The sequence below is a fragment of the Oryzias latipes genome, chromosome 15, assembly GCF_053564925.1.
Source record: "Oryzias latipes strain Hd-rR chromosome 15, Olatipes_Hd-rR_3.1".
Classification (NCBI taxonomy): Eukaryota; Metazoa; Chordata; class Actinopteri; order Beloniformes; family Adrianichthyidae; genus Oryzias; species Oryzias latipes.
The window spans coordinates 9,481,167-9,493,638 of NC_136251.1; the positions used below are offsets into that span (position 1 = coordinate 9,481,167).

The window sequence follows — 12,472 nt, forward strand, 5'->3', positions numbered from 1 at the left end:
GCATAATCTGATTTGATCAGTATCGGTCAAATATTAAAATATCTACAGATTTTGTTCTGATTGCTTTCAGATACACTTTATTTTTTAAATGTAATCTTATTCCTAATAGATCCCTTGCACTGGGAAGCTTATGTTTACAGTCAAAGCCAGTAATTGTCTGTTTTCCAGGTATATTTTATTTTTGATGGGATATTCAGTTTTTTCAATCCTTTCATTTTCTAAACCCGTTTAGTCCCTTTCGGGGTCACAGGGCTGCCGGAGTCTATCCCGGACAGTTGAGGGCAGAGGCAGGGGACACCCTGGACAGGTTGCCAATCTGTTGCAGGGCCACAATCACACACCCATGCACACTCACACCTAGGAACAATTTTTTTAAATCAATCAATCAAAGTCCTCATCTTCTGTATCTAAAATGAACAGCTGGGCTAAATTTCTATCAAACACACCAGCTTCCCTTTCGTCATTGTCGGAGTCCGTCACATTGCCGTGCGGCTCCTCATGAATGATGCCAGCTTTTCGGCACTTAAAAAGACCTGAAAGCAGACATGTAAGCCCAAGTTTCTACAATCCATTCACAAACTGTGGCATAACTCGCCCAGCGCAGCGTCCAAGTTAACCCTTGTGCTATCTTAGATGACCCACCCTTACATTGACGTGTTCTCCCTACCATGACAAAGGTGGATAAAGGTGGAAAGACTTCATGTAATCCATGGACACCAATGAAGATCACAAATCATTGAAGAAAAAAGGTTCAGCGCACTGTCTAGTGGGTAGATGACCCAACTCCAAATGTTAAAGTGCCTAGGATAGCACAAGGGTTACCCTATGAAGCATGCTTTTGGACGGTGGGTGGAGGCCAGAGTCCCTGGAGAAAACCTATGCATGCATTGGGAGAACATGCAAACTTTTAGTTTTAAGAATAAGAGAGAACATGCAAACACAGAAAGGTGTACCAGCTGGTTCTTGAACCAGGGGCCTGCTTGCTGTGAGGCAAGAGTGCTAATCACTGCGCAACCGTGCAGCATTTTTTAATTCATTCAACTTTATTTGTATAGCCCAAAATCACAACAACAGTTGTCTCAATGAGCTTTCTACCGGCAATAGTAAAGTAAACATAAAATAAAAACGATCATGAATACAAAGAATTCAATTGGAAAATTCTAAACTGAAATAGCTAAACATGCTAAACTGACAAGAAAATGACAAATACTGACAAGAGTACACAAGATGACTGAAAAGAAATGAAATATACAACAGTAAAAGTATACAGAAACGAGTAAAATAGTTGAAAATACATTACTTAAATAGCACAACTGTTAAAAAACACATTATAAATTCATTAAAAGGTAAGGGTAAGAAGGCAGCTCCCCCAATGTTTTCAGGTAATACATTGAGAGCAAATGGTACTTAACTTGATACAATGTATGGACAAAATAATGGTTTTTTGTAGAATTCAGCCTACACGTGAACTTGAACATGTTGATGCGCAGTGTAGCATATAAAGTGCTCATTCCGCTACAAACAAACAGCTCACTTGAATTTGTCCATATGGATTTTTTAAGAGCATAGCATGATATCTCTTTTCATTGTTAGGCTGATGATCTGCAGATAAATCTGCCCCTCAGTTTGTGAAAAAAGAGCTCACAAAACATTTTTACGGAGTGCATTGATAACATAAAGCATTGTTTGATCCAGAATGTTATGTATTTGAATGAGTCAAAGTCTGAGAGAATTGTTTTTGGTGACACCTCTACAGCTGACTCTACTGTTGTTAGAAATCTGTGGGTTATCTTTGACAGCTGTTTTGAAATTGACAAACAGATTTTTGACTTTGGACAGAGGAGAGACACTAAATACAATAAGAATTGGGTCCGGGGAAATTTTGATTTTCAATACAGGAGACAGGTGTGTGAAAATGTTGGTCCAGAAGGTCTGAAGTTTGGGTCACAAAACGTGTAGTAGAGTGACTTGTTGTAACCCACATTTTTCACAGTTCGGTGAGCTCTTCGGATAGATTTGATTAATTTTCTCTCTAGAATAATGCAGTCTGTGCACCATTTTGTATTGTATTAGGCAGTGACGTGTGTTTATTGAGGTATTTCCTATCTTGAGTAAGGCCTGTTTCCAGATGGTCTCTGTAAGGGGACGCCAAATTCTTTTTCCCCACTCCTCTTTAATATGCGCGGTGGAGGGATTATTCATTTCCTGTAGTAAATTGTAAATGGTCCTAATTTTTTTGTTTTGGGCCGGGAGTTTCAATTAAGCAATAATTGAGAAAGTTAGGTTCGGCATTCTGAAACTGAGGCAGAATTGTTCTCACATAATTTCAGATTTGCAAATATCTAAAGAAACGACTGCTTGGTAATCCATTTCTATCCTGTACGTGTTGGAATGTCATTAATGTATTGTTTAAATACAAAAAAATAGGTAAACATAAAGAACAAGTGTTAAGTTTGAAATTCTTGAGCATCTGTTTCCAATTTTTTATCATACTACAAATTAAGGGGTTATTTTTGTAATGTGCACTAGTCAATGGAGAAAGTGATAGCAGTATTGCACTGATGGAATAAGGGTGGCATTCCTCCCGTTTCATCTGCAGCCCTTTAGGGAGTAAGTCTGTCTCATCGAGTAATAAGGAAATAGTTCTAATAGTTGAGGCTCAATAATAATGCCTGAAATTACGTAGTGATAGTCCTCCAATAGATTTATGTTTGATAAGGTGTTCCTTTTTAATTCTGTGAGACTTGTTATTCCAAATAAAAGGCATAGTGATTGAATCTAACATTTAAAAAAAGGTTTTATGCATTTTGTTGCGGACTGTTTTTTTGTCATTGCTGTTTTTACTTTTATTCTTAATTTGCCTAATTTTAAACTTTCCTCTGTCTTCCGTTTAATGTAAAGCACTTTGGTAACCCTGAAGGTGTTGTAAAGTGCTATATAAATAAAGCTTTATTCATTCAATCCTTCCTCCCACCGTTTTTCACATCATTGATTTACAGTTTTTTAGATAAGATCCTCAGCCTTATATTTACATCAATATTTTCCTGCATTGAAGCTTTTTTCTTTAGCATATTTGTATGCAGATTCGTTTCCTGTAGGTCCCATATGAGCTGGTACTGACACAAATGCTACATGCACCACAGAGTGGTCAAGTTGAAATATTTGCTTGATTTCTAATGAAACATCTGGTCTACAGTCCAAGTGTCTGTTCTTAATGCTGTGTAGAGAGCAACATGAATATGAGCTTATTAAAGATTTAAGTGGTGTAACGTTGTCAATCCATTTCAGTGCCAGAAATGTTGCTATCATTTCTAAAGTGTATATTGTTATCCCATTGTAAATTATTGTTTGTACAATGACATGAAATCTACAACAACAAAAGCAGCTCTGTCTCTTTGGAAGACTTTCCCCAGCAGCTGTCTGTTGTTAATCCGTTAAGCTCTGATTGGTCAGGACTGGTCTCTGCTAACACTGATAAACCTTCACCTATAACCCTTTCAGTACTGTGGCCTTCATGATGGAGACAGCGATGGTTTTCCTGGGGTAGGACACAGCAGGATTATTTTTTTTTGCACAATCAACAAAACTTTTCATTAATGTTTTTAATCTTTCAGGTTTTCCCTTTTTGTTCTGCTGGTTGTTCCATCATGTGCTTTTCCTGCCAAAGGTGATCATTTCATTCTCTTTTGATGACACATCATCATAAATGGATGTTGATCTTCTTCAGAACTTGTGCTCTTTCTGCTTTCAGGCTCCAAATCCACAGATCAGAGCAGTGGTGACCAAAAAGCAGCAACTAACTTTGCTTCCCACAGAGGAGCTCAGATGAGCCGCTCTGCTCCTGTGCATTACAGCTCTCATTCAAGCGGCGTCTCTCAGCCAGTTCCAGTGTTTGTGCAGAATCCTGGTGTCCCTCAGTTTGTTCCCATGGTTCCATCAGGCAGCAGCTTGAGCTCTGCTGTGGCAGGATACCCTGTGGCTGTTCAGACAGGATCTACTGTTCCTGTGTTTTCCGGTGTTCCTGCAGCAGGAGTCTCTGAGGCAGTTCAGGTCCCTGTGCAGGCTCCTGGTTTCTCCCAGTTTGTTCAGACGGGCCCAGCAATGGTTGGCTCTGCTTCCCCTGTGTTTGTGCTGCATGAAGGAGCTGGTTCCACACAGCCAGGACCTGCTCAAGCTGCTCTGCCAGGTGACTCCTCTAAAAAGCTGCTGTGAATGTTGATTTCCATGAATCCTCCCCTTTCTGACAAGTGTCTTGTTTGTCCAGAAACCCAGTGGGCTGTTGCTCCTCCATCTTTCTCTGAGCAAGCAGCAGCAGCTGATGCCCAGGCTGTGGGCTCCAGTGACTTCCTGCCACCAGTCCCTGCCCCTCCAGCTGGCCCTGTCCTCCAGTCCGGAGAGACTTCCAATATTGTGAAGGAAGCTGAACTTGGCAACTACCAGCAGCAGACGGAAGAGTTTGGTTACCCGGCTGAGGCGGCGCAGCCTGGAGCTGCTTTCACCAGCGTGCTTGTTCCAGGCCAAGGACTTGGTGGCTTCTGGGCTTCTCCTTATCCTGGCTTTGATTACAGGCTCCTGTATGGTCTGTACCCTCCTGGCACCTACACCACCTTCAGCCAGAACCATGAGAAGGGCAAAGACTACTACCAATCCATCCACTACTTGAAGGAGCATGTTTCTGAAGACCAAGGTCCTCAACAGCAGCAGCTTCAGCAGAAGGTCTTCCATGGTCATCCCCAGAGATCTTAACGCTAATAAACATGATTGAGTCATGGGTATGCTTCAAACCTCTTCTCCGTGATTTTCTTTATTTCCATATGTTGACAAATGTTTTCCTCCCAGGCTTGGCGACTGAAATGTGCCAAAATTAAAAATTTCAGTTACTGCTTATGCTGCTTCTGCACAGGAACACATTCTGGGCGCCCTGAAAAATTTAAAGCTTCAGTTAAATGACATCAAACACAATTTAAAATACAAAGGCCAAGACTTGAAAGATTTGAAAACTAAAACAAATCTGGAAAATTACTTGCTTATTTTAAAATAAAAATTCAATCACTTCCTTCATTGACAAAAGGACATGTCACTCATGATCTGGTCAAAATCAATACTGCGTTTAAAGACTTTTCCAAAAAATAATCCACATCACAGATAAACCCATCAGAGCAAAGCATTTACTCATTTCTAGATAAAATAAACTACCCAGATTAAGTGAAGATCAGATGAGAAACCTAGACTAACCGCTTTAATTGTCTGAACTTAATGAAGCTCTTGCTTATGCCTAATGGTAAAGCACCAGGGTCTGACGGCTTTCCTGCCAAGTTTTATAAATTCTGGGAAAAGCTGGCACATTTAATAAAACGGTCACATGAGAGCCAATCAATGCCACCTAGCATGAACTCCGCCAGCATAATTGTCCTAAAACCAAAGATCCCACTAGTCCATCAAGCTATCGCCCCATTTCTTTAATCAATGCGGATGTAAAAATTATCTGCAAAGCCCTAGCACAGAATAGAAAAAATCACTCCGCACATAATTCACCTCGATCAAACGGGATTCATCAAAGGCAGTAATTCTGATTACAATGTCTGCAGACTCGTTAACATAGACTTTGCCACCATTAAAAACCAGGAAATGACCATACTATCGCTGGATGCTAAAAAAGCTTTTGACAGTAAATTGGGAGTTCCTGATTGCTGCCCTCCATAAGTTTGGTTTTGGAGAATCATTCATCAATTGGATTAAAATATATCACAACCCCAATGCATCAGTTAGAACTAATAAACAGACTTCCAATAGGTTTTTTCTCAGAAGAGGAACAAGACAGGGTTGCCCACTCTCTCCTTCTCTTTTTGCTATATTTATTAGGCCTCTAGCTGCAGCAATAAGACAGAATGAGAGCATTAAAGGAATTAAAACTAAACACAGCCATCATAAAATTAGTCTCTATGCGGATGACATATTACTATTTTTGAATATCTCATGTTCTGTAAATGAAACGGTAACAATTATTAATGAATTCTCCTGCCTATCAGACTACTCAATTAATTGGAACAAATCTGTTTCATTATCACTGAACAGGAATGCGGAGAAAAGACTCACAATACCAGTCAAATCAGGCAATATCAAATATCTAGGTATTTATTTTTCCTCCAAATTATCAGAACTGGTGCAGCTAAACCACACCCCATTACTGAAAAGCATACATGACGATCTAACCCGCTGGACCAACCTGCCTCTGTCCCTTATGGGCAAGGTAGCCACGGTTAAAATGAAAATCTTACCTAAAGTTAATTATCTATTCTCAATGATTCCCACACAACCGCCACTAAAATGGTTCAAAACATTAGACTCATCCATATCAAGCTTTTTATGGAACAATAAACCTGCAAGAATTAGTCTAAAACTTTAAAATCTGCAAAAAGCTGTGGAGGCTTAGAATTACCTAACTTCCACAGGTATTTTCTGGCAAATAGATTACAATACATCTTAAAATGGTTAAAAAATAATCCAGAAACCAACTCATGGTTAGACTTGGAACAGGCGTTATGTGGAAAGATCAACCGGTCAGATCTACCATTTATCAGCAAAAGAGTTAAAACACAAGACTGTTTCCAAAGTACAAATATAAACGCTACTTTAACAGCATGGTGGGAATTTCTAAAAATATCTAACTCGCCAATTCTGGAACAACCCAGACATCCTTATAAACAAAAAAATGATACACTTCCCATCTTGGCAAGAAGGGGGCGTAATACTACTAGAAAACCTAATTATTGATAAAAGATTCTTAACTCCCCAGGAACTTCAAGACAAACATGGAATAAATAATTTCTTGGAATATCAGCAACTTAAATCTATTATTACTAAACAGTTTAAATATAAAGACACCGATTTAAAGCTAACATAAGTAGTTACCTCTCTGATTAATTTCTCACTGAATAAAATTCTCTCTAAAATATACAAACTCTTATGCAATTTAGATAATAATATTTCACCTCCAACAACAAAAGGGGATGCAAATTTGAGCATTAGCACAGATGAAAGCTTCTGGTCAGAACTTTGTCTAAACACCTTTAAACTGACAAAAAGTCCAAATCTGCAGCTAATCCATTTCAAAACTCTTCACAGAATTTACTACAGTGGACAGAGGATGTTCAAAATGGGTCTCAGTAACTCAGACATTTCTCAGCACTGTGACAGTAATCTACCCGACAGTTACATGCACTGTGGTTCTGCACACCTGTCCAGGCTCTCTGGCAGCAGGTGTGTGCCGATCTATCAGTCTGGCTTAAGGTTCCAATCACGGCTTCAACGTCACTTTGTGTGCTTGGTGACATGAGTGCCATCGATATAGAAAGAGGATTAGTATCTATCATTTTCATAACTCTTTGTATTGCTAAAAAAACTATTTTAATAAATTGGATAAACAAGAAAAATATAAATATAAGTCAACACAGAAATCTGCTGTTTGATTATATCAGCTTGGAAAAAATGTCAGCCCAAGGTTCAAGCAACTTTGAAAGAATTCAGTCTCTCTGGTCTCCCATAGCTAACTCCATGACTTAGGGGGTGGGGGGCCTGGTCGTCGCTGCTCCTTGCCTTTCTGCCGTGGGTCGTGGTGGGGTCGGGGCGTCCGGTGCCTGGCGGGGGGTGGTGGGGACACCGTTGGTCGGGGGGCCGGGTCCGGGGCCTGGTTGGGGCGGGCTGGGGTGCTGCGTGGTCTTCTGGGCTTGGGTGTGGGGAGTGTGTGTGTGTGTGTGTGGGGAGGGGGGGGGGGGGGGGGGGCTGAGTGGTGGCTCGGCTTGGCTTGGGGGAGGGTCTCTTTGCCTGTGCCGAGGGGGTTGGCGTGGGGTCCTGCTTGGGAGGGGAGGTCCAGCGGCGCCGGGCGGGCTGGCCGTCTACACCTGGGGCTGGGATCAGCCCTTCCCTGGCTCTGGGACGGGGCGGGGCAACCCTCTTGGGGCCCCCGGTCGCTCTGGGTGTCATCCGCTGGGGCTGCGGGGTGTGGGGGGCTTGTCGGCCCCGTCCTGTGGGGGGGGGCTTTCTAGGGGGCGGGGGGAGGGTCCCACTATCGGTACGGGACCCTGGGGACTTGGCGGGTCGGGGTCTCCGCTGAGGCAATTGGCGGTTGCCCCGGGACCGAGGCCTGACCGGAGCTTTCCCAAGGCTGGCGCTTGGGGGTGGGGGCCTGGGCTTGCTCCGGGGGGGGGGGGGGGGGGTTAGCGTCTACCAGCTGTCCCCAACTTACCCCCTTCCTCATATAATGTCATATTAGGGTGAGGGGGTGGGGGGTTTAGCCAGCGTTGAGCCTTGGGGGGGGGGGGGGGGGCTACTTGGCAGTGGTCCCCCTCCCATGCTTGCTGTATGGAGTGGGCCCCCCCTCTCTCGATTTTATTTGCACCTTAGACATGTAGGGCCCTTGGTAAGGGGGGTGCTTGGACATCACTGCCAGCAAGCAGCAGATGCCCGCCAATTTTAACTGCACCTTAGACATTGTAGGGCCCCTTGGTGGGGAGGGTGATGGGACATCACTGTGAGGAATCAAGAGATGTCCCCTCAGTGCCCTACCCACCAATTTTAACTTCACCCACTTAGTGCACACACCCTTTAATCTTCAAAATATACATTCAAACCTAAAAACACACACATGCACACACACCCTCACTAACACACACACACACAGTCATGTCGCAAGGAAGGTGGGACCTTGGACCATCTGTCCCCTGCCCCATCCCTGGTAGGGCGTGCGGGGCCCTTGGCAATGGCGGCTGTGTCCCCTGGGTGCCGGTTTCCTGGGCCCGGCGGTGCTCTCCCCACGCAGGGAGGGGGATCCCTGAGCTTTCTGTCAAGCCCAGAAACTGGGGATCATATCACACCTGGGCCGGGGGTGTCTGTGTCCCTGCGGGGTGGGTTCTGGTCCTTGCCACCGGGTGCTGGGCCTTGCCAATTTCCATCTGTGGCCGAGCTTGGTCGGGCCATGTCTACAACAACCCTTGTGGGCCCCCCCTTCTCTCTGGGGTGCCGCCCTCCTGGGCGTGGGCGGCTGGCCCCTGTCTTGCACCTTTCTGGACCATCTGTGGCCCTGGTGGGTGGCTGCCTGGAGCGCGGAGCGGCTCTCCCTTGGGGGGTCCTGGCTCGTACCTGGGGTTGGGGCGGGGGGATGCCCGGACCACCTGGGTGGTGATGGGGTGCTCGTCTGGGGCCGTTGGGCCCTCCTGGCGCTGCGGGGGGGCTGCTCTCCTGGTTGGGCTGGGGCGGCGCTCTCTTTCCCCCCATGTATCCCTGCTCTCTGGTTCTTGGTGGCCCTGCTGGCCCTGGCCTGGGTGGCGGGCGTGGGCGCCCGGGGGGCGATTGTTTCTCTGCCTGCTGCCGCGTGGCGTTGGGGGCTTCTGGCTGCCGGGGCTGCTGCGGCGGGGGTCTGGGTGTGGGGGTGGCTGGTTGCTCCCCCTCCTTCTTCCCACATTCCATCATCCATTTTAGAAGAGACACTCAACTGAGCACAGGTGTTAGCTCACCTTTGCACTAACAAATTGTGTGAATGAATGAAATATCTCGCACTAGTTGGCTAGTAGGCATAAGTATGCGTGTGTGAACATTATCTGTTTTGTGTACATGTTGACATGTGGTCATTTTTGCAGCTAACAGGTGTGTTTATAACATTTGAGTGTGGGTGTGGACAGGCCCCGCCCCTTTGAGATTTGTATTCTATCTGTACCTTATGGTAATGATAAACATCCAGTAGCTTGTTGCTTTATGCTGCTTCATGGTTTTACCCCCCTCCTATGATCACCCTCCTACCCCCCTCCTCTTTCTAACGTCCCTCTCTCTTCTTCCCTTCTTTCCTCTTCCGTTCGGTCCAACACAAAAGAATTTCAAAAATAATTAAAATGAATAAAGCCTGGCCTCGATTACAAAAGGGGTTTATTCAGACATACCTCTGGTTTGTCAGAAGATTCATAACCCCTGTTGTAAAAGTAAAATATGTCCAACACAAGAGGCTTTCAGCTCTCATCTGTCTGCCCAGCTGTTGGACAGGACAAGTTAAAAAAAAAAATTCAGTTAATCAAAAGTGCTAAATGGCTCTCCTGTAATGTTTGCTAATTCAGTCTAAAGCTCGTGAAGAAATGGGAATTATCACTTTAGTGCTGATGAACAGTGGAAAGGCCCAGTAAACGGTAATTATAAAGTTGTGGGTTTTGTGCTAACTTTAAAAGGGAATTTTTTATTTAAACCAAAACTGACATTACTATTAAAAAGATAATTATTTCTGAAACACTGTTTTGGTATGTGGGACCAATTACAGACCTAAAAGTGAGTTCACTAGTTCTGGGGTTACTTAGGTTTTCTGCCTCTTCAGATCCCACACAACTGCAATATTACTGAAAACTTGCCCTCTTTCCTGTAGCAACATTTACCAGTGTGGCTCAACCTTGTGACATGGCCTTAAGATCTGAGGCTTTGGGAGATAAAATTCATAGAATGCAGTCAGATTCTAAATTTAAGCACCAATTGCAGAAGATGCACAGCCCAATGGCAGCAAGAATTGGCTCACAAGAGCAATTTGGCTGTCAAGAACTGTCTTCATGCCAAAGAAATGGAGGCAGGAGATGACAGGATCCCCAACCAGGAGCATTTTTTTTTTTTGAAATGGTTTATTTCAAGCAATTAAGTAGAAATAATACACAACAGCAATATAATCATCAGTTATACATTCATACAGTAACTAATCAAACTTAGGATAATGAGACATATTAATAAATATTGCTTGAAAGGAAGTGGAAGGAAGCGAACTTATATAATCCCACCCCGTTATACTGTAACCATTTTATTACATGATTTATCAATATCCGGTTCCTAGGTTTTATCAGACAGAATTAAAAATCCTAAGATATCGATAAAACACATGACAAAGATGAATTACTTAAGTATTACGTCAAAAATAACTATTCTAGAAATCAACATGGCAAATGCAGATCAGTCATCTAAAATATATGCAGATTATGTTACTTATAAAAGCCATTCATATGAATAAAACATAATACTATATCAGTAAAGTAGACACAACACTGTTTCAGGAATTTTAATACCAAAATTTCATCAAGTATCAAAAGTTAAAAACATGTGCAAAATTATGCTACATTAGAAAAGATTTTTGAATCAATTTATCAATTTTTGGAGCAAGTGAAGTAATATCATTAAACATTGATCAATTTAACAATTTTCAATAAGTGATTAATCATTTGTTTTACTTTTTTAAATATTCTTTTGTATTTTTTTTTATATAATAAAGTAATGCTGTAGGGGAAAAATAAAAAGGGTCCATAACTGTTGATTGTCCAAGGTTGGTATTTCTTCTTTTACTGATAACAGCTGTTCTTCTGGGTTTAAACAGTTAATAGTTCTCTTCAATGTTATGTCTGCAGACATTAGATTCAGGTCCATATCCTTCTTCAGCTGATGTCAGCTGCGCTGAAAGTTGAGGTCAGGTTGTCTGCAGGTCAGAGCTCTGCTGTTATTCAGGTGACGTCAGATGTATGGAGAAAGTGAGGAATCCAGGTGTCATATATCTTGAAATTTTTTGGCTCTTTGGTTTATTACTCCATGTTGTTTCAGACGACCGTGATTAAACACTTCTCAAAGTCCTTCATGGTGTTCACAATCAGAACCTTGGACCGGTCCTCTGGACCGAGCAGTTTGACGTAAATCCTGCAGCCTTTAACCCAAGGGTTCTCAATCTGCTTACGCTTCCTGAGAAGCCGTGCATGTTTTGAGATTTCAGCATTCCTTCTGGTCAGATGGTCGTTCAGATAAGCAGCCAAACCTTTCAGGTGTTTCCTTTGGGTCATCAAAGATAGCTTGTGTTTGTGATTCACAAACCTGATGAGGATCACTGGTTTATCCGTCTCCTTTCTCCTGGGGAGCAGGTGGCAGGTATCGATGGTATTGAGATCCAGGGAAATCCCTTTAGATGTGAGAAATGAATGTATTTGCTGCTCCAGAGACTCTGCACCGATCTCCATATTAGCACTGCTAGCTACGCTAGCGCTAGCATTAGCAGTGCTAGCTCCTGCTGTTAGCTTCGCTCCAGTTTTGATTGGTACTCCAGTGAGAATGACATTATTCATCTTTACTTGCTGTTCCACATCGTCCAGTCTTTTCTCCAGAATCTCGACCCGGTTTTCTCACTGCTCGTTTTGAGCCCGAAATCTTCGGAACTCTTCCATCATTTCCCAAAGTGGCGTTAGCTTAGCTGACACTTGTTCCATAAAACTTTTCAGCGTTTCTTGAAAAATGTCAAGAGTCTTTTTGAGGTCTTCGTATTCCTGGGTTTTCTTCGGGGTATGGTCAGCTCTCTTTTTTGGAGAAAATCAACTTTTTAAGTAATTTGAAGATGGTTGTATTCGCAGAGAGGCACGCCACGCGTCCTGCTGTGTAACCCGGAACCGAGCATTAAAAACTTAAGATATGGAATAAA

At 43.2% G+C, this 12,472-nt stretch overlaps 2 protein-coding genes across 2 annotated transcripts in view; one reads left to right on the forward strand and one right to left on the reverse strand.

Moving 5' to 3' along the window:
• LOC105355301 (uncharacterized) overlaps positions 1-12,472 on the reverse strand; it is a 41,962-nt gene that overhangs the window by 5,692 nt on the left and 23,798 nt on the right. The gene's annotated exons all lie outside the window — the stretch shown is intronic.
• LOC101171769 (uncharacterized) lies at positions 3,436-4,784 on the forward strand. The gene is made up of 4 exons (XM_011484103.4): positions 3,436-3,543; positions 3,615-3,667; positions 3,752-4,186; positions 4,265-4,784. The coding sequence occupies exons 1-4, from the start codon at positions 3,515-3,517 to the stop codon at positions 4,744-4,746; spliced, it is 999 nt and encodes a 332-aa protein (XP_011482405.1). The 5' UTR covers positions 3,436-3,514; the 3' UTR covers positions 4,747-4,784.

Excerpts from the sequence above, each read along its gene's own strand:
- LOC101171769 (XM_011484103.4), top strand. The coding sequence starts at position 3,515 with ATGATGGAGACAGCGATGGTTTTCCTGGG. Across the intron at positions 3,668-3,751 it reads ATGTGCTTTTCCTGCCAAAG|GCTCCAAATCCACAGATCAG; the intron begins GTGATCATTTCA and ends TTCTGCTTTCAG. Across the intron at positions 4,187-4,264 it reads TGCTCAAGCTGCTCTGCCAG|AAACCCAGTGGGCTGTTGCT; the intron begins GTGACTCCTCTA and ends TTGTTTGTCCAG.